Source organism: Xenia sp. Carnegie-2017, unplaced genomic scaffold (assembly GCF_021976095.1).
Source record: "Xenia sp. Carnegie-2017 unplaced genomic scaffold, XeniaSp_v1 HiC_scaffold_6, whole genome shotgun sequence".
Lineage (NCBI taxonomy): Eukaryota > Metazoa > Cnidaria > Anthozoa > Malacalcyonacea > Xeniidae > Xenia > Xenia sp. Carnegie-2017.
The window spans coordinates 4827085-4849442 of NW_025813526.1; the positions used below are offsets into that span (position 1 = coordinate 4827085).

The following is a 22358-nucleotide window of genomic DNA, read 5'->3' on the forward strand; positions in this document are numbered from 1 at the left end:
TAAAACGTTTTACGACCATGGTTATATATGCCGAAAACTGGCATACTTAATATTTCTACCACATTTTTCTAAACACTTTAACACTGTTAGCCTTCTCATCACTCGTTTTAACTCAAACTAACAAGATCTCTGTAATAAAACGTTTTTACGACCATGGTTATATATGCCGAAAACTGGCATACTTTATATTTCTACCACATTTTTCTAAGCACTTTAACACTTTTAGCCTTCTTATCACTCGTTTAAACTTAAACTATTAATGTCTCTCTAATAAAACTTTTTTACGAGCATGGTTATATATTATTATAGTAAGTACACAAAACGCCACTTTTGTCATGTGTCGCCAATGCGCAATATCTAGCAAGGAGTCTTTTCTACTGATTAGTCCAGTTGTCGTTAGGTCAGTGGAGACCCTCATTTTGATGGTTGTATTTGTGGTTGTATATGCCAGAAAATGGATGCGATACATATATCCAGTGATGCCAGTGACACTAATAGCAGTGACACTAATATCAGTGACACCAACACATATAGCAATAATGATAGTTCCTCAGAAGACGAAAAAGTTTTGCTATTGATTTTGTTGTTGAGAAAGCGACGGAGACGTTTGAGAGCTGTACATCGTAAGTTGTGGACAAAGCGATGGATCCAAAGAAGACAATCGCAAGGAGTATTTAACAATCTCGTTCGAGAATTAAATGCAGAGGATCCAGAGAAATTTCGACAATTCCATAGACTTGATCGGGATTGCTTTGATAATATCTTACAATTGGTTCTGCCTTACATTACTAAGATGGATACACACTTGAGACCAGCAGTGAAACCTTGCGAGCGTCTATCCGTAACTTTGCGTTTCCTCGCCACAGGTTCGAACTGAGGAAATATATTATCTTTTTGTTCAATTCATTCCTGTACATGAGCAACTTATTATTTATGTTATTTTAACTTAGGAGAAACATTCAGGAGTTTGTCATTCCAGTTTCGTATCGGTGAACGAACAATTTCTGAAATTGTGGAAGAGACATGCCAAGCTCTGTATATGTCTCTAAAACAACAATATTTGAAGGTAATAAAAGTTTTAATAGGCAATATATTGAACATGTCACTTTGAAATAAACTTTAGACAAGTTATGTTTAGATAATACAAAATTTCATGATACAAATATGTTTACAAATGGTTGTCAAGTGTTGTGTTGTTCAATGTTCATGTACATTGGATGGAGACTGAATAGAAGGAGAAGAAAACTGAAACTGCCTAGTGTTGTCTGCAACTTGTAGAGTTGGATGGAATCCAGTGTGCTGTCTTTGGAATGGGAGACTGTAATGTTGATTATTCAGTTGAGATTGAAATCTTGAAACTATATCATCAACTTTGGATCTATTTTTTGGGTGGTTTAATGGCCAAAAAGTTTGATCTTGTGAAGAAGTAGGTGTTACCATTCCAAAAGTCTGCCTAGTCAAAAGCTCTCCACTTTGTGCTTGGAACAAAATGTTATTGATGTGATGTTGAGCCACAAAACGTACTTTGGGTTCTAGTTCTGCTAATGTGTAGGATACATATCGACCAAAAGTATCCGTTTGGTTCTTTCGTTTATTGTCAGTTTTTAGTTTCTTATTTTGTTTTTCTAACATTGACTTAGCCAGTCCTTTGATGAGATGGTATTCTTCTTCTGCTTGCTTCTTTCTACTATTTTTAACTGAAATGGCTCTTTAGTTGATCTTGTTAAGGGAATGTCAAATCTCCCTCCAAAGGAGTTGGACTTGGTATTTCTATATTAGCTTGATAAGACATGTTATCATCAGCAACACTTTCTTCATCAGGTTGATCAATTATGCTAGTATCTGATGGAGAGTCACAGTGCTCCTAAAATGTTTTATGAAAAATATAATTTAAATGTTATTTTTAGACTCCAACTTCTGCTAATGAATGGTTAGAAATATCGAAAGATTTTGAAAGGAAGTGGAACTATCCGTTTTGTATTGGGGCGCTTGATGGGAAGCATATTGCCATACAACAGCCTGTTTCAAGTGGTTCAGAATTTTTTAACTACAAACATTTCTTTAGTGTATTGCTAGTGGCTCTTGTTGATGCTAACTATAAGTTTTTATATGTGAGTGTTGGTGCCTCAGGGCGGGCTGGAGATAGTGGTGTGTACAATGAATCAACTCTGAAAAAAGCATTGGATCAGAACACTCTAGATCTGCCACTACCTGCTCCTCTTCAACCAAATTCAGTATGTAAAGTACATTATCATATTGTTGCAGATGATGCTTTTTCCATGAGCAAAGCATTAATGAAGCCCTATCCTCATAGACATTTAGACAGAGAGAAACGAGTTTTTAACTACCATCTTTCGAGAGCAAGGCGAGTGGGGGAAAATGCTTTTGGAATTTTTGCTCATAGGTGGCGTGTGTTTCTTACAACATTACGATTAAGTCCAAAGAAGGTTACACAGTTGATTTTAGCATCCTGCTGTTTGCACAACTACTTAGTGGAAAAACAAAAATCAACATACACAGCAGCTGCAGATGTTGAAAACAGAGACCATAGCATTTCAAATGGGCCATGGAGAGGTGATCCATGCTTAGCTAGTTTAAACAAATTTAATTCAGATAGGAACCCATCAAGAAATGCTAAAACACAATGTATGTATCTGACCACATTCTTTAATGGCAATGGCTCAGTCCCATGGCAGGATCTTATGATCAAATGAACAGTTTAGATGCAGACTTTTTAATGCATCCCAGGTTAATATTGGTTATTGTTAAATTACCTTACTGATTAACTGAACTGCTAAACAATGCATTTCAATTTAGAAGATAACTAAGACTAAATTATATTTTAAAACAATTAACTGCTATCTTGCCTCATGAAAATTGAAAAGGGAGCAATAGTCTTGTACGAAATATTTCATGATATTAAAATAAAACTTTTCACCTCTCCCTGTTTCTCATCAACATCTAAATGCACATAAACAGGAACAATATGCACTAATACATAAATTCATGTATCTGATTTACATGTTGATGATCCATAAATTTTTCTACTTTCCTTTTTACAGATTTTCTAGCACAAAAATATATGCCATATAGTATCAATGAGAAAATTTGGCAACATGTAACCAAACAATTTGATGTGTCTAATTTAATGTTTGCACGGATGCTACTTACAGAATCCATATTGGATATAGGGACTCTTGTTGCAATGTAAGGTGCCAGAAACTGCAGCTTTTCCAACAACCAGGTTCCTCTCTTTGTCGGATTTTTCCGTGCACTTCCACTTGGAGCAATCTTTTTAGCCCTTGTATAACTGTTCCTGAGGGACTTCAGCTTAGCTTTTACACATTCAACTGCAATATACAGATGATATAATATAAGGGGCAATACAGCACATGGCAAAGATTCATAACTTACCAGTTTGTCCTAACTTTTCTGCAATATTTTGATAAGCTTTCTCGCGTGCATCACGGTTCTTGAAGTCGGACGATCGCACATCGTATAAACACCGATAATCAGGCCAGATATCAACCAACTGGTTCACTAAGATAGCTTCCGTAACAATTTCACTACATTCGTTCTGATTTAACGTGTCAATGCTATCCGCCATATTGTGTTTACATTAATTTAATATGCGCATGCGTAGTGTCATCATTGTAGGAGGACTTGCTTTTCGTCGGCCGCACACTTGGGATTTTTGTTACTCGTGACAAAAAATATCAAACATGTTTGATATTTGGAATATCTGTCACGAATGACAAATGTTGTTCGAAACTTCCGCGCACACTAGGAATTTTTGTCGATCCAACTTGTCACGAATAACAAGTACGCGCGGCAAGTACGCTAGTGTGCGGCGGGCTTTAAGTGGAATGGAGTTTCCTTGCACATTAAGTGAAGGCTTGTATTTATTGATTAGAAGGCTTTCATGAATGGAGAGTTCATAAGTATCGTTGGAAGAGGAGATTATTTTAAAGTCGTCTAAGTTGGGGGTTAACGCAACTGGACACACCCCCAACTTAGACGACTTTAAAATAATCTCCTAAATATAATAAATATAATATCTTGTCTTAACATCCTATTTATTATTCGTCTGAAGATGTCTTGAGTAAAGACGAAACGTCACAATAAATTTAACTTTACAATTCGTTTTTTTTTGGTCTATTTCTATGGCTCTAATCAGAACTTTATGTTGGGCATTAATTTTTATCACACGAATTATCTTAAGTATACAATTGAACACATCAAGAAATAATCAATAGAAACGTTTTAAATATGATCGAAATTTGAAAATTTGTTTTGTTTTGAATCACATAAATAAAACTGGATTCTCAGGTTAGCAGTCCGATAGATACGTGAGTCGGAATTGTATAGATTATAAGTAAATAACTTTTATTCGATCTAGTAAATAATAATAGAGTATGAATAACATATGTGCTCTGTTTAACAGTGTACCAAACGTAAATACATAAACTCACTTCTTTGCCGGGTCCTCACGATCTACATTAATTTTACTTTAGGTTAGCAGATATAATCAAAGCAATCAATGATTAAGCTTTCGCTCAGGTTAGCATGCGGTAAGTGTAAGCTGCACTTATATACTAAAATCCTTTGTGTCCCAATGAATATTACGCTTCAAATTACGCGTCAATTAAATCATGCATAAATTAACCTCTAGTGCTAAATAATTATAATCCGTGCAGTTTGTCAACAATCCAAAAACACAAATGACAAATCCATCGGGCATCACATCAAGTCAATTTATATTTGCTTATATATTCTTGTGTAAGCATGCATGCATAACATGTCATAAGTTTTCTAACCTTAAGGAAACCAAATTTGTGTTCTTTGTCTTGGCACTCTGCGGTATGTAAAATTCTCGGCATTGATATTTCGGAAAATATCAACACCGAGAAGATCCAACAATTTATCGTTGGTAACAATGCTGTTGACTTTCAGGCAATCCAACATCTCTCCGTAGAGTTGAGCCATGAAAGTCTCATCTTTCCTCGTAAAAGCATCTTCGAGTCGATCAGTAAAAGATGCCATGCTTCTCATTAATATTGTTGGTTTTGAAGCTCAAAGATAAAACCTCCGGCTATCAACAATCTCAATCTGTGCTGAATTTCGCACAACACCGCTTCAACATTTGAGCAAAAACGGCGGCTCGTTAATCAGCACAACGGCAATAAACCAATCAAGAGACAGAATTTAGTCTCCAAATTCAGCACAATTTTAGGCGTGCTGACTCTGTGCGGGTTAGCTATGGGTATTTCTCCCGCAAGTGAATTATAAATATTTTTAGCCACTTGATCCCTTAATCCCATGCTTAATCCAGGTCTTGGAAACAATAACATTGCTCAGTGAATGCACGTTGTTGCACAAATTTCTCATAATACTATCCCTAACCCTGACAATAATTTATTTTTCTAATGCTTTCGTTGTGAGGACACAAAAAATTTATTTGACTTTAGGATAAAGAATTCGTGATCATTAACCACACAACGAAACAAACTAGATAAGACTTAGTCTATTTCACGAAATGAGGATCTTGTAAAATATATATTGAGAGACAAAATACAAAGGTCATTCGTTTACGAATGACAAACAACAATAACAGTTGGGTCCAGGCCCCTTATTACTCAACGATTATCCCATTATGCTCTATCCCCTAAGTCTTTACTAGTAAAGGAAAGCGTAATATAAAGTTGTTCTATGATATTTGTTCATCCTCTCAATTTTCTAACAGCCCTTTCTTGTTGAAATCGAGTAATCTGCGTAGAGCTAGTGGTGCTTTCTTGCTTGGCTTTGTGGTCGCTGGTGTAGGTTCACTGGCATTTTCAGGTATTTTGGTTGCGTTTGGTGAAGTTCCATTTTACGGTATCTGTGCTCGGTAATGGTGCCGGCTCCGGGGTGTCAGTCTGTGTCGCCGGTCTCAGACATGGTAATGACGGTGTTTGTTTTCTGCTGGCTGTCATTTTGTTTGGAGTAAGGTTCTCCGTTGAGACTTTTGGTATCAGCAGCAGGTCCGTATCAATAGTATATTTGGGTAACTGCTCTTGTACAGGTGTGAATTGCCTGAGAAATTTTCTGTTTCTTAGTGTAATTCTGTTGGACCCGTCGACTTTGACACGGTATTGATCGTGTTGAAGGACTTCGATGACTGTTCCAGTCTTGTTCCATTTCGTAGGGTGCGGTCCTGTTTGGTTCTGTATTCTTACGTGATGTCCAATGGACAGAGGTGGTAATCTTCTTGTGTGTTCTGACCAACGTTCCGCCGCTCTCATGTGCCGTTTTCGTAAAGCCTCCTCGCGAGCATTGAGTGTTATAATCGTTGAGTAATAAGGGGCCTGGACCCAACTGTTATTGTTGTTTGTCATTCGTAAACGAATGACCTTTGTATTTTGTCTCTCAATATATATTTTACAAGATCCTCATTTCGTGAAATAGACTAAGTCTTATCTATGACAAACAACAATAACAGTTGGGTCCAGGCCCCTTATTACTCAACGATTATCACATTATGCTCTACAAACTACACCATACCGAGACGAGATTCGAACCTGCAAAAGACGCATAGAAAAATGCTGTTGGCAGGGGCGGATCTAGGCCATGGCGAAAGTGGCTTGAGCCACGGTCAGAATTTTGCCACTTAAGTTTTTCCAGGGTTGACTTTTCATGATTAAAAATTTTGCTCAAATACAGCAAAATTCGATCAAAAGCAAAAATTGAATGAATTTTGTAATTTTTTGTCAAAAATTTGTGTTAACAGAACAAAAACTTCAAATTAAACGTCTTGTTAAAATAGTATTATCATCCAGTTAAACTCTGAACTGTAAAATCACCGAAAGCGTCTCGAATCTTGCCGAATACGCCATGAATATGCTCGGAATATGTTCGTAAATTCAAGCCTGCAATCTCAAAATGAAAAGCCACGGTCAGCGTTCAAAAAATTTCGCAATAGTTGCTAAATATAGTAACTTTCAGCCACGGTGCAGCGTTGCAAGCCAATCACAGGGAACGTTTTGGTCATGTGCGCCACGGTGAGCCACGATGAATGTATTTTGATTGCGCAATAAATAAAAGTCATATGCAATAGCTCGATTCTTGTCGACTTGAAAAAACGCTACTTCTAGTTCTACTCAGCGATTAGGATCAATGGAAACTTCTAAAAAGATCGATGTTCTTGAAAAGCTCGTCCAAACCTTTCAGAAAGAGAACGCTTGCGAAATTATTTCTGGTGAATTGTCTAACTTGAGACAACACTGTGTTAAAATAATCAACGAGGAAAGGCTTCGTCGTATAAATTCTACTGGCGATATTATGCTACGAACTTGTTTATTTTCAAAAATGCAGTTCCCTGAAAGCCAAATTGAAAAATCAGGCCCCAATGTCCCTGTTAGGTAAGAATTTACATGTATTGGGGTATTAATTTATATTTTTATTTACGTTTGACATCTTGGCCTGAAATATATGATCAATCCGTTAATTTTCAGCTATTCATATTTAGCGTATCATGTAAAATATATGTCTAAAGCTGTCATTATTTTGCATACTCAGTCTGTCTAATGTACGGCCTAAATAATTTTAATTGTTACTGTCTGTTAAAAAAAGTGTTTTACTTCAATATTAGTCAAAGCTAGTTCTTTTTAAAATTCAACCCAATCAATAATGTATTATCCTTGTATTCCTGGCATTTTATGTTATCCCCTGGTTAAAGAAACTAACATATCATTTTGAATAACTGTTACTTTCTTTCGCGATTTATATAGAATATTGATGCAATAGTAGATGGAATCAATAAGTCGTCTGAATCCTGTTCGACATGCCTAGACCAGTTCCAAATCTTAGACTACCAGCCTGTGACTTTGACTTTATCATGATGTTACCAAATTAACACAAAGACAAAATAACTTTCTCAATTTCAACATTATTAGTCTATCTTTAACAGTATTGGTTACCCTTATTTATTCTAATGTAAGAGTCAGTCTAGCAGATTTGTTTCCAGGTATAACTTGGTATAACAAAGCAGCCATTGATACTTAAATACTAATTTTTCTTTTAGTACTTTAGCCAATGGGAATTGTCTGTTCAATGCATGTTCTATTGCATTAGTTGGGAATGAGACTCTCTATTTACTTGAGATTCCTAACTTGTGTTGAAATGTTTGAGAATGCAAAATACTATTCTACCCATCCTCTCATCGAGTCCCAGCATAAAAATAGTGCATTCACTTCACTTAAAAATGCCTTTGCCATGTGTATATCTGATGCAGCTCTAACCTCTTTAGAAAATGCGAATGAAGTTGCAGCAGTTTTACAAGAAGCAGTGGAAACAGCGAATAATTACACCTTTTCACCCTTGATGTGTATGTTTGCTTTGTCCACAGTAATCCAGTGTGCTATTCAGTCATACTACCCAATTACTAATGATGCTGAAGTGAAAGGAAATTGGGATTCGTTGGATAAAATGTTCAATTGTACAATATATCCAAGAGATTTTGTTGATGGGAGTGCAATTGACTATGTCCATATCTTTCGTTGTGCTGCGATGCCACCTTCTTATTTGGTAGATCAAAAAATCCCATCCACCAAAAATCATTTTGTTACTTTGTTTTAGAGGACCACCTTTGAACATTGCTTTTATTAATCTTGCCATCTTTACCATTGTTGGATAAACATCTTTGCTGCTGTTGGAAAAAGATCACCTTTGAACATTGCTTTTATTAATCTTGCCATCTTTACTGTTGTTGGATAAACATCTTTGTCGCTGTTGGAAGAAGACCACCTTTGAACATTGCTTTTATTAGTCTTGCCATCTTTATGGCTGTTACAAAAGGCATCCTTGCTGCTTTTCGAAAAACACCATTTGATGGGGCAACAAAGAGGGGAAATTATTTTTTTGTAGTGAACTGTCTTTTGGTTATTCACTGCAAAAATAACATGCTTCATCTTTCTCTCACTCCTGCGGCAACAATCCTGTGATTACAGAAAGGTACGGAAACTACGTTGATTTTATATTAGACACCACAAGGTAAGTAAAATTTTTCTTCTCCTATCCGAACAGAATTAAAAAAATGGCGATATTAGAAATTTTCTTAGATGAGATTATAACTAAAATATTGTTTTATTCTACATTAAAAATGCCGGAATTCGCTTTTCCGAGAGTCTAGATTTCAAAATTTTCTGGGGGAGCATGCCCCCAGACCCCCCAGCGTTGGCTCGCGCCGAAGGCGCTCGCTACGGCTCAGGGCCACGGTTAGGCATTTGCCGATTGTGCTAGTAAAAGTGGCATATTATGCTAGTGGCAGTGCTCGTTTTTTGCCCAAATTATGCTCAAATTATGCTCGCTTTTCAAAATTATGCTACTTTTTTAAAAAATTATTCTGTGCACAAACTTCACAACTCACAAGACAAGTTTGAAAATGTATTTTATTAACCCTGGCCAGACGTTCTGGGCTCGGTTGTTCAAAACCTGGGTAACTTTATCCGGTGGTTGGGCCTATACAGCGAATAAATCTGCTATCCAGCGGATAGTTATCCAGCGAACAAAAGTAGGTTGCACAAAGCCTGGATAGTGTGGTGGATAACTATCCGCGGATAGCTTGCTAGTTGCTAACCATCGCGTGTAGCAGAGCACGACACAGTTTTGCACTCAAATGGCCTCCAGTTACCATGGTAAAGTATGCAAATTTCGAGTAAACAACGAACGGTGCGCGCGCTAGCAACAACGAACTGTGCGCGCTGGGTTTCAAAACAAATAAAAACAAATACAGTGAAAACTTAACCATGCAGTTTCTGACAAAGCCCTGGATAACAAATTTAACATTGAATAATCTCGCTAGTTTCTGAACCACGCAGTCCGGCTTGACTTCTCTAATTCGTTCTCCAACAGTTAATTAGCGCTTGTTATATTGAAGCATCACACTTGCTTGCAAGTAATCTGCAAGTGCACGATCTTGTTGATCCTTGAATGAAGCTGCAGGGATGCTGAATACTCTCTCTGCGGCAGCAGACGATGGTTGGACCAACAGTATTTTCTTCACTGCCATGGACCAATTTGGGAGACGGTCTGCGTGGGCCTGCCACCACTCCACCTTCTTTTCCTCTTGTTCAATGACCACATCCTGAGCAGCAGCGACGTACTGTGGAAGCTCTCTAATTAGGCCATTGATAGTTGCATCATTGTCGAGGAAAGGGAAAATCCTTAGGGCTTCTATTGTGGCGGGTGTAGGCCTCATCCATTGAACGGCAACTGGACACATGATTCTTGCAGCTTTGAAGGCCGTGACGGTGTCATAGAGCTTCACGTTAAACTTCTGCAAGAACCAAAGTATAGCCGGCTGTACACAAACTTTTGCCTTCCGTTCTAGACCGCGGCTCTCTGAGTAGCATCTTCGTTGGCAATTGCGGCAGCAACTGCGCGTACATTAGAAAAGTGCGGAGCTTGGCATGCCTCGGTGACAGCCTTTAACTTCTCGTAGCATGAAAACACAAGGGGGCCGTCACCTTCCAAGTAGTATGTAGCTTTGACAAAATGCTCTCCTACATCAATGGTCACAACCAACTCAAGCTTAAGATCGACAAGGCGCTGAGGATCTGAGAATATAGCTCGAAGCTGTGCCACAATCTTTGGAGCAATGTTCTCTACTTCCGCATCATTCAGGAATACAGCAACGTCTCCAAACTGCTCCAGTAGCTGCCTGTAAACTTCCCATTTTGACCACCAGCGTGTTTCGCTATACGATTTCGGCTTTCGATCGGTTAGATCCTGCCATGCCAACTTTGCTTTATGGCTGTGACTGAATAAGCGTACCCACAGGTTTCCAAACTCCAAAAGAGTAGGAATTTCCAGATGTTTGCCAACATTATCGAGCGTGTGGGAAAAGCAGACAATGTTCAACATCTTTGGGAAGATGAATGCTATCCGATCCAATGCTGCTTGATTGACACTTGCTCCATCCCTCATCGCTGCAAGCAAAGAGTTCGCCTTGATCCCAAATTCAACGCAAAGGGCTTCGTTGAGAACTCTTGCTAGTTCTTCTGAATTCACCGACTTTGAGCAAATGTCAATTCTTATAAGACGCTGTGTTATCATCCACTCATCATTAATAAAACGAAGGATTATCGCAATAGTCTCACCTTGCCTGGTGCTCCCGGTCAAATATTACTGAAACGTCCCTTGTCATATCTTCTCCTGGCAAAGACAGTTCCTTCTTTATTCTCTCAACCTCTTGCTTGAAAATAAGAGAAACATACTGTCCGAGATGCGCACTATGAGTGAGGCGATACCCATTTTTCTCTAGCAAAGGACGTAGCCTGTCTACCTTCCCGATTGGAATCCCTGCTTTCAAAAATTCCTCCACTACTTCCTGTCAGTATGCTTGCTCAGCCAACGGCAGCGTGTTGTCTTTACGAGTCTTCTCTCTGCTGAGTGCCTCGGCTATCGTTTGTTCTCTTAACCTTGATCTCTTCAGCGTATCTTTCCCTTTGGCATGTTTTCTTGAACTACAATGTGATGCTAAAATGCTGTTTTTGGATGATACCATTTCACTGCACGCATTGCAAAAGATCGTTGTGCCTCTGACACTCAGGTGCTGATCAGGGAACTGATTAATACGATCTTGCAAAGGGACATTTTTCGCATTAGTGACATTACTCGTCCCCCTCCTCTTGTATTTTCCCGTGGTGGATTCGAGGCGTCTATCCCGGGCAAGTTGTGCAGGCTTTGGTCTATCCTCTCTGTTCTCGCAACCTTGTAAACTATCTGGATGTAAGTTCACTGCACTTGACTGGTTTGGCGTGGCGGCCGCCATTTTGAAACGAGCACTGGGAGAAAGACTAAGGAGTCTGGGACCGAGACACAGACTTCCGGTTCCGTTTCATCGAACTCCCGCGGTATCTCAACACAAGTAAAAAAAATCGAAAAATAGGAGTGGAAGCAACTGTTAATAGTAATCTATCGTTTTTAGCAGCTGAGATCTTCGTTTTCTTGAATTGTGCTATTAAGACAAGAAAATATACGGATTATGCTAGCAGTGCTACTTTTTGAAAAAGGGCAAAAATTATGCTCAATTCCTCAGATTATGCCAAAAATTATGCTAGCACAATCGGCAAGAGCCTAGCCACGGTCAGCCCAGAAGCTGGATCCGCCCCTGGATGGTCCTTTCGACAAGACGAACTTCGTTCCACACGCTGCAAATTGTTTTTAATTTAAACTAGGGGCATTTAAAATTTGTTTAATTTTTTCCGCTGTTGTGAAGAATTTAACTACGTCGCGTGCTGAATGTGACGTTGTTTCAATCCGCCCCTATCAGCCGCTAATTAAAGCCCGCTTGAGATAGCCGCTCCAGTTATTATAGAACTCAATCGATAGAACTCAATGATTTTAGTACGTGCATAATTCGCGTGCAATTTGTCCGTTTTTTGTCGCGCAAAATTATTTATTTAATCGGGTGTTTTGAACAAGGCCTAAATTAAAGTTTGAATTTGAATGTACGAACGGGCCTCACCGATATTTGACGAGCTCTGATTATCATTTATTAATTGTTTGCAATTTCATGTTTTGATAACCATTGAGCATCAAATTGTTTATTTTTTTTGTGGAAATGGCTTCTAGCTTTAAAAAGAAAAGTAACCGTGGTCGAATCAGCAATGTCCGTGGAACGAAAATTTCGCTGCACAATAATCAATTATTGATTTCAACTGGAGTTCCCTCGCTTGATTCTTTATTAGGTAAGGTTATCAGTGACTGATCATCTTATTATATAACGCAGGCCATACGTTTAGCGGGATTGCCTGAAATTTTATACCATGACAACTACAGACATCAAATGGATGTGGAACATTGTGTGAACAGTGCAAGCATAGAATTGCCCCTATTCAATGTTGAATTTAACATATACGTAAAAGGCATTTAAAGCACATCTGCCTCTATAATTTTTCCTTTAATTTAAGGCACAATTATTGGATACCCTGCCACAAAGACCAAACAACAAATGTCAACAATTAGGCTAGGTTATAATTAAGGTAATGGTACGGATCAGGCTTTAAGTAGTAAACAGGTAGTAAAATATGTTGCAGGGTATTCTGCAGTTTAATAGTTAATTTGTTTATAATTCTTGTAGGTATTTGCTAAGCTCTTTTATCCATTTGTTTGATAAATTCTGACACATTGTGATTTATGTATTGGAAACCATATATCACTGTGTATAATATTATCTATTTATTCCATATATGCAGTGAAGATATCTGCAAAGGCAGTTAGAAATGTTTTTTTCAACTATTATATTTTTTATTAGTTGATATTAATAAGTCCAAAAAGTCTGTAAAATATCCTTGTTCTCTGACTTCATATTTACATTTTTTAAAGATAAAATGAATGTGTGTTATGTTGAGTTAACTTGTTATTTGTTATATTAAATATATTCTTCCTGTATTTATACCTATTCACATAAATTTTTCATTGATTATGAATGACTTATAAGCTTTTTAAAGCAATAACATCTGAATTTTTTGGATTAATTCATGTCATTAACAGGGGCTGGGCCCAATTAATGTTTGCTTATTTTATGTTCTTATTAGGTGGTGGTCTTGCTGTTGGAACTGTTTTACTCGTTGGTACTGCCATTACTGTGTTTTACATTTAGATTAACCTAAAATGGATGCATATGATTTTTCCAAAGAAAAATAAAAGATGTTTACTGTGTTTGCACATGCTTATGCAAACCGAGGAGACTTTTGAGAGAACTCAAGAGCAGATCAGTGCAAGCCCAAGACCGAAGGTTGAGGGTTGCACATGCCAAGAGTTCTCAAAAATGTCTCTGAGGCTTGCATAAGCCAGTGCAAACACGAAAAACATCTTTTATTTCTTTTATATGATGACAATAATGTGAAAAAGACAAACATTTTAATTTTTTCTCAATTGTATTCATGATTGATTTGCAAATTCTCTTTGACTGATTGATTGTTTAGATTGATTTGATTGGTTGAGCTCAGATATGTTTTGCACTGGCTAATACAAACTCAGCTCTAGATTAATCAGCGCATGCGTTTCATTGTGTTTATATTATAAAGTATTATAATGCACACTTTAAATTTAATTCAGTTTGTACCCCACATCAGTTAGTAAGAAGATTGCTATTTTTCATGTGTGGCTAGGATAATTTTGTTTTAGAAAATTAGTTTCCTTTCCAATGTTTCTGTTCCCAAATCTGGATACCTATGTATTGTGAAAGTATTTCATCTTACATTTTAGAATTCTTAAAAATGTAGTTATGTTGAATAACACTAGCATGTCACTTTCAGCCAGTTGATTTTCATCTGAGCCACCTATGCTTGTGCAAGAATGAAATTTTCATTCCAAACTGCTGGAATCAGCTGCATCACATATTATTTGTGGCAGAGAAATAAACAATTTTCGACATTTTGTAAATTATTGTCTTGTCTTCTTTTGTTTGAGAATTTGCATTGTGAATTGTATGAAATAAGCCATCGTCATTGTCATGATTGATGCATTGACATTAAACCACCAGTTATCTTCATTTGTGTTTTTGATCAGTTTGATCAAATATTTCTATGTATATAGTGCAACAATAAAGATATGTTGAGTTTAGGGGCAACGCTATTGCAGTTTTCATGGATAACATGGTACTGCAAATTTTAGACCATGCATTCATGTTTTGTTGGTTGTTTTGCTGACCATTCATGCTTAATACTTATCATTATGACTTCGTTCAAATGGTTATCTTAACCCACTGCATTAAACTGAATGTAAATGATAATTTATAATAACCTAGTTGATGCTTGACTCTGATGAAGCATAATTTGAAATGTTTTGTTTGGTAATTAAAACACATTAGTGAAAATATGCTATCAATAGTCCCACAGTATTTTGAATAACTTTAAATCGAAGATATAGCAATTTAGAAACACAGTGAAAGTTAATGACGAATATTTAAATATTACATTGTACTAACATATATATATATATAACTGTAGTATTTCGTTTAGCATATTGATCTTGCCTTACTAATGAATTGAATTTCTCATTTGGAAAATGCTCTAGTAATTGGAGCATAAATCAGATCATGTTCCAATAAAAAATAGCTACACATTTTTTATGGCAAACCTAACTGAACAAAAATATATTGAGAAATACAAAAGTATGTCGAGAAGTGCACGCAATAGTCGAGATTTACCCACCGTTATCGAGAAAAGTCTGTCCGATACACGAAATTTGGGAATACCACATTCGAGAAATGCGCGAAGGTATTGAGTGGTGATTGCAATAATCGAGAAACGCATACAACTGTTGAGAAACGCGAGCTTTGGTCGAGAAATGCACGCAGTGATCGAGATTTTCGCCTGTTCGGTTTGTCAGCTGCTAGCAGGTTAAAATCGAAAGTCATTGGCTTTGTTCGTAGCATACGTATAGAATGGCATATTCTTCTAAAGTGTAGTCAGTTGTATAATATAGTTGTTCAGTCAGGGATATAACCATTCAGAACGCATCTAAGTTTTGTTGAAACTTGTATATAGCATTTCGAATAAGATATATCATATAGTGAGAATGATATAGTTATGATTGCAATCGATAAGCCTATAGTCCAGATGTATATGATACGACGAGAAAGATATATGACGAGAAAGTTATGACGAGAAAGATGTATGACGATAAACATTGGCGTCAATCCTGCGATAATTGGGGACCATATTCAAATATTCTGTTATGCCAGGCTGATTTCTTTTGAAAGTGAAATTGTTTTGAAAAGAAATCAGCCAGTCATAATAATATATGAGTAAGGTCGGTCCCCAATTAACACAGGATTGACGCCAATGACGCGAAAGATATGACGAGATGTTGGACTGTACAAATAGTCAGCGGTTACTTTTTTACTGGTTTGCTTCATGTTTTTGGCCAACTCATAACGAAAATGGCGGAAAACAATGCATCAGTTGTACAAGATTACTTAACAGAGTAAATGAGCTTTCAGAAATCATTTCTCCACCGTCAAGTACTTCGCTAAATGCTGAAGTAAGAAGTGTATTTACGTCGAGGGCTTCTGTCCCAAGTGTCTCTTCAAGTGAGCAACCAAATCATTCGAACGATAATCGTTCACCTATTCGTAGAAACACTGCTTTTCAAGCAAGGCGTTATTTTCCGGCTTCAAGGCCCAGCACATGTTCTCTTACTGTTCGAAGAGATCGGAGACAGCAGCAAACCCCTGATAATCGGCCATTTCTTCGGGATCTTTTTCTTTTAAGCTGTCCGGAGGACGAGATAGTGCCACTGCAGGGAACTCGTCTTGTGTTGACCGAGAATAGCCATATTCTATGTAGTGTGCGTTTCACACAAGATCTTTCCGATGCTGCAGTGGAAACTTCCATAATCGAAGCGTCTGGTGGAAAGATTCCTCCAAATGTGGATACAGAATTAATGATTTCAGTACATTATAGTTTGGTTACACCTACTTTGGCACCTTCACAATTTCTTGATGGTATTATTCCCCACAGGATTTTTCGATAAAAACAGTATATATTCGCCCAAGTCGTCGATTACGAAATACTGGAAATCTAATCTAGGAAATATGTTTTTACACAGCGACCGTTGTCACAGCACCAATAGTAAATGTTCATGTTTAGTCTATTTGGAAATGGTTTTAGGGCTGAATTATTTACTGAATGTTTCAGCCCAAGAACTATCTGGATAAAACTATTTTACCATATAATGTCGCTTATGCCAAAATGTTAATATTTTAAAACAATTTGTTTTGGGTTATGTTAGTAATAAATAAAGTACTGACCTAGTTAATCATTTATATTATACAGTAATCATTTTTCTCTTTATTATTGATTCTTTATTAAGTACAATGTTGATTTATTTTATATATAATTCACCTGTTTAGTTGCAATCTGTTTGATACTTAGTAGGTTTTGTGCAAGGTAAATGTTGAAGTAAAGAAAAAGATGACTCATTAGCTACTTTTCAACAAACATGAAAAGTTACTAATCAGTATACAACACTAATATGATTTTTAAATGTTTTAGCAAAGAAAACGAAATACTTAGGAGGATGCCATTGATTTAGGTATTATTTAAAGTTGTTTCACTTTTCTTATTACAAAAATTTCAAGTGACTTGTTCAATTAGTTAGGGTTGTAAAACTGCACAATACTAATATGAAATGTGATAACGTCTTTGCTGTATAGGAAAATACATCAGACTGTAAATGGCATCCCAAACCAATTGAGGACAGACCAATTAAAAGTTGTGGTGCATCGTGCGACAACTTGTTCCGATATGCTCACACTTTTCAAAGATCCAGAAATCATTGATTGCTTCATTTTTGCCACCGTGATAGACATAAGAGGAAAAGAAGAAGCTGGTGAAGGAAGTTGTGTCATGAAAGATATTCTTACCCAGTTTTGGCTTGAAACATACCATATCTTCACGACTGGTGCAAAGTGTAAGTTTCACTGAAGAATTGGGTACAACGATATTGTTATTTAAAATGACATCCAGAACTGGCCCATCATAGTCAACTCCATATTCCTCGACATTAACGAGTAGAGAATCATCTGTTAAAGGTATCATATTAGTTTGCTAAATTGCCAATGGAGCTTAATGTTTGACTGTTCTAAAGCCATGATGATTTCACTGTCCGTTAAATTTTAACAATGATGCATCGATTCGTGGTAAGAGAACAAAATTAAGACAAAATAAGTGGAGTTCGTCTAAAGGATGAAACAACCAGTTTTCTTCCATAGATTTGAAAATTCCTATGTGTAATGCAGAAGACACTCTATTTACTTCTGCCCACAATCTCTCAATCCTTTGATTGTGAACGGAGCGTCCAGCTGTAAAGCTACCTCTGTGATCACCTCGGCGAGCAATCATTTCCCTGGCTACATCCACGTTTTCTACTCCACGATAACCTCGCACTTGCAATGGCAACCCAAAAATCATCAACTCCCTTCAGGAACAGCGTTAGCACGGTTTCAGCACAATAATTTGTGCAACATGTAAGGTAAATAACTGTTCGGCTAAAGCCATCAATGCAGCCATGTGCTACGAGGGGCCATGTTATCATCTTATGGTTAGAATCAATATGCCATAAATAGTTCGGTCCTGGGACGTTTTAAACTCGTGTACATACTGCAAATCTTTGCTAATTTTTCTACCGATTGGGTCAATTCTCGATAGACTCTGCCTTACTCTTTCCCTTCAAACTTTTATGCCTCCAGCGCTAAGGCTGCCAATAATATAAACTTCTGCACTTTTCAATGTCTCCATCTTCTAAACTTTTCAATGTCTCCATCTAATACTTCGTCACTTATTTCAGAGAAGCTAGTTAATATTCCATGATCAATTCTTCTACGGGAAAGAGGGCTCTCTGAAATACCAAAGAATTCTGCAATAGATTTCCAAGTCATACCTGTATCCCTTAGTTGCTGTATCTTAGCTTTAGTTGTATGAAAAGCTGGACGCCCGCCAGTGGTCGGCAATAGAGCAGTTACATCTCTGCGTCTGTCGCGTGATGAAAGTTGTTGCAGTTGAACATGTATATTACTAACATGGCTTTCGATTTCATTCATCAATTCCTCGAGTAACAAGCCAAAGCAAGGTCTTTCATCTAATCTTCTGTTTCCATTATCATAAGTTGCTCATTATTCTCTCTAGTAATCGCTCTGCTGTTTGCTGCGAAATGACTAACACAATGGGTAAACTCTGTTCCAACTTTTGTGTGCATTGCTCGAAATCTAGAGGATCTCTAACCAAAAGTAATAACTGATAACGAGAAAACAAGTTGTTAAGACTTTGAAAAAAACTTCTAAGCTCTTCCCAAGAGTTGTTTGTTGTGTTCGTAGTCGCCATATTTGTTGTGAGAGAACCTTAATTTAAATACTTGTCGTAATTTAATTACTCGTCATATCTTTCTCGTCATATATCTTTCTTGTCATATCATGTACATCAGGACTATAGGCTTATCAATTGCAATCATTACTACATCATTCTCACTATATGATATATTTTTTTCGATATGCTCTATACAAGTTCCAACAATACTTGGATGCGTTCTGAATGGGTATATCACAGACTGAACTACTATATGATATATTATACAACTGACTACTCTTGTAGTTGTTAAGTTGTTTTCTTTACTCGCCTAGCAGTTATGTGCACGCCAAACGTAACGTAAAACATAAAGTGTATCGAGAATTCAACCGCTTGTCGAGAGTCATAAATGACATACGAGAAAGGCAAGCATATGTCCAAATTTGTTTTAAACTGCTGTTGAGAATTATAAACGATACCTGAAAATGCTAAGCATTAGTCGAAAAAAGGATACGCTAGTTGAGAAAATCAACCATAGGTCCATATTTCTGACTGGCGTACTGGACAGCGGTTGCGTAACTTATATTGAAAATACTCCGTGTAACGGATACCTTAGAACAAAAATTTACAAAATGGCGGAAAACCTTGAAGAACTCTGGATATAAAAAATATGAATTTGAAGACCTTGTTTGAACAAATTTGCCATGCATTATTGAATAAAAATACAATTGTTGCAGTACATTGCAAGAGTAAACTATAAGACTTTATTTCCACCATTGTTGTGACTTCAGGTTCGGTGAATGAGAGTGAAAATATTTCTGAGTGAATGAGAGTCTAGACGTTAGAAAGTGAGAAAAGCTGTGAGATGTTGTTGGCGTCTGGACAAATGAGTAAATGTTGATAGATAGCACTAGAATTATTGTAATTAGTGGCATGTTGGGATAGTTTTGTGTGTAGGTTTCGTTCAGTTTTGCCTATGTATGTATGACCACAGCCCGGACATTTATATTCATATATAACATTGGCTTTAGAGAGTTCCGGAATTTTGTCCTTTTTGAGACAGGAAATTGATGTCTTTTGTGTTTCATATATAACTATAGGTTTGATGGGAATTTTTAAGCTATGGCGAATTTTACGAAGAAGATTGAAAACCAAACGTTCACCCTTTTTGCCTAGATATGGTATTCTAATGAAAATTTTGCGAAGGTCATTCTCAGTATTTTGTTTAGGGGGGTTATTTTTAGCTATGATTTTGGTTTTGAGTTTATGAATCAAGAATTTCCTGACTGTAAGAGGGAAACCATTCCATGACATAAAAGACTGGAGTGTTTGATTTTGTTTTTTGAATAGTGTTTGGTTAGAACAAATCTTAAATGCGCGAAAAAATAGGGAATTGATCCAAGTAGTTTTGCGGTTGAAAGGTTCGAAACTTGAAAAATGTGTATATTGGCCAGTATGAGTTGTTTTACGGAATATATCAATGTCATTGTTGGTTATGTTGAGGTTTAGATAGTGGACATGTGAGTCAGAAAAATCATCAAAAGTAAATTTAAGATTTTTATCAAAACTATTAAATTTGGCAAGAACATGAGGAATGTCAGAATGTCGCATAAGAACAAGAGTATCATCAACATAACGTCGGTAAAACTTAAGGACACCTGAGTTGGTCAAATCAGTGACAATGATGTTTTCAAACTCAGTGAGAATTATATTAGCTAAGACGGGACCGAGAGAAGACTCCATGAAAACCCCGTCAAGTTGCTCATAAAAAATACCGTTGCAAGAAAATATAGTTTTGGTGCATGAATTAATAATAAGTTTTTTGAGTGTTGATTTTCGGAGTGTGGTATCAATAATATGTTGTTTGTAAATGCGATCTAGTACAATGTTGATAGTTTTACGCAAAGGCACGTTGGTGAAAACGGATTCAACATCAAAAGAGACAAACTTATAACCTTGGGAAAATAGATCTTTAGGTATAGATTTAATAGCATCAGTAGCATCGAAAGAGTCTTGTAATGAAAATTTATTTAGGGTGAGTGGATTCAAAAGGTTTTCAATGAATTTGCCTACGTTGTAGTGTGGTGTGTTTGTGGTGTCAATTATTGGTCGTAACTTAGGTAATGTGTCAAATTGTTTGTGCGTTTTAGGTAGTCCATGTGCTCAGGCAAAGTGCGCGTGAGTAGGTCGTAAGAAAGTATGTTGGGTTTCATTGTTCTCACCCCGTTTTAAAAGTGTGCATAGATAGGACTGTGGAGTGGAGAGTCTACTAGAAGTAAGGTCGCTTGAAATACGCTTAAATAGAGACACTAATCGTGGAAGCTTTAATGCAGGCAGAAGTGTTCACAATCAGTGGATTGAGCGTTTATGGGCTGAGGTTAATCGGGTAATGACAGCCTTATACAAAGATTTGTTGAAGTATCTGGAGAGAAGTGCCATTTTAGATTCTCTAAATGAAATTCGCCTCTTATTCGCCTCTAATTCGCCTCTACGCACTTCACTATGTATTCCTGCCTAGAATCAATAAATCCATTGATGAATTTCGTAGACAATGGAATCACCATGGGTTAAGAACAAGTAATCGTGAATCACTTTTAGCTGTTTGGCATACTAATGTGATTACTGCTTCCAATGATTCATCCATAATCAATAGGCAAACTTATGAAATGGATAATGGTGGTGATTCTGTCCTGATTGAGACAAGAAATAACCTAGTTTTGCCCAACTCGGAGGATGTTTTTCTAGGGGCTTTCTTATTTGCAACAAGAAGTTAACCCTTTGCTTGATGATGGTAATAATGTCATTGAACACTTTTTAAGAACTGTGGAAATTATTCCTATATGCGTGTTATAAATTCGTAGGTAATAATACATTTCAAGAGATATTAATACAGCATATCGTGAATATATGAATAACAGCCCCAACTAGCGATAGCAATACATCTCTGGTTAATTGAATGGAAGTTAAAGGTTAATTGTTAATAAAAAATTAGAATGATCCCAGCAGCGGTGGTTAAAATCTAAGAATCACTCCCACAAATGAAATCGAAAGTCAGTTACTACAGATGTCAAACGTATGAAACGCGATCCTATGCGTTTCATTCAAATATCTATCATACGCTGATAGACTTATAGTTTTCGTATCAAACGCGTATCGTTTTTGTCGATATGCGTTTATCATTAGTAGACTAAACAGATCAACAATAAAAAGTTTCGGTGTTTTAAGATCTCCAAATCATTTATTTTTCATGACAGAAGTTGAAATGTTCTTTATACTTTATTAACTTATCTAGAGCTTGACTTTTATAATTTTCGTTCAAAGAATTGAAATCATGCGAGGCAGCCATTGCATTCAACGTTAATCACCAATATAAATTGGCAACTTGACATTGAAACGAAATTTAATTGGTTGTGACTGAAATAAGGGCCTTATAAAAAAGGTTTTGACTTGTGTTGACAAAAAGGGCCAATAAGGGTGTTGTATTCATAAACTCCTATCTTACGCGTCCCAAAAGTGGCAGTGCCATAT

At 36.8% G+C, this 22358-nt stretch overlaps 1 protein-coding gene across 4 annotated transcripts in view; it reads left to right on the forward strand.

The window, feature by feature from the left end:
* The first annotated feature begins 12471 nt into the window (after nucleotides 1-12471).
* The window catches only part of LOC124457381 (elongator complex protein 4-like), a 37197-nt gene continuing 27310 nt past the window's right edge, over nucleotides 12472-22358 (forward strand). For 2 of the 4 annotated variants that reach the window (XM_047007640.1, XM_047007643.1), the window contains exons 1-2: nucleotides 12472-12728; nucleotides 13578-13613. In XM_047007640.1, the coding sequence (XP_046863596.1) occupies nucleotides 12602-12728; nucleotides 13578-13613 (163 nt within the window). In that variant the 5' untranslated portion in view covers nucleotides 12472-12601. Of the gene's footprint in view, nucleotides 12729-13577; nucleotides 13614-17042; nucleotides 17083-17203; nucleotides 17582-22358 lie in introns of all 4 variants that reach the window. The other 2 variants (XM_047007641.1, XM_047007642.1) reach the window with 2 other exon arrangements.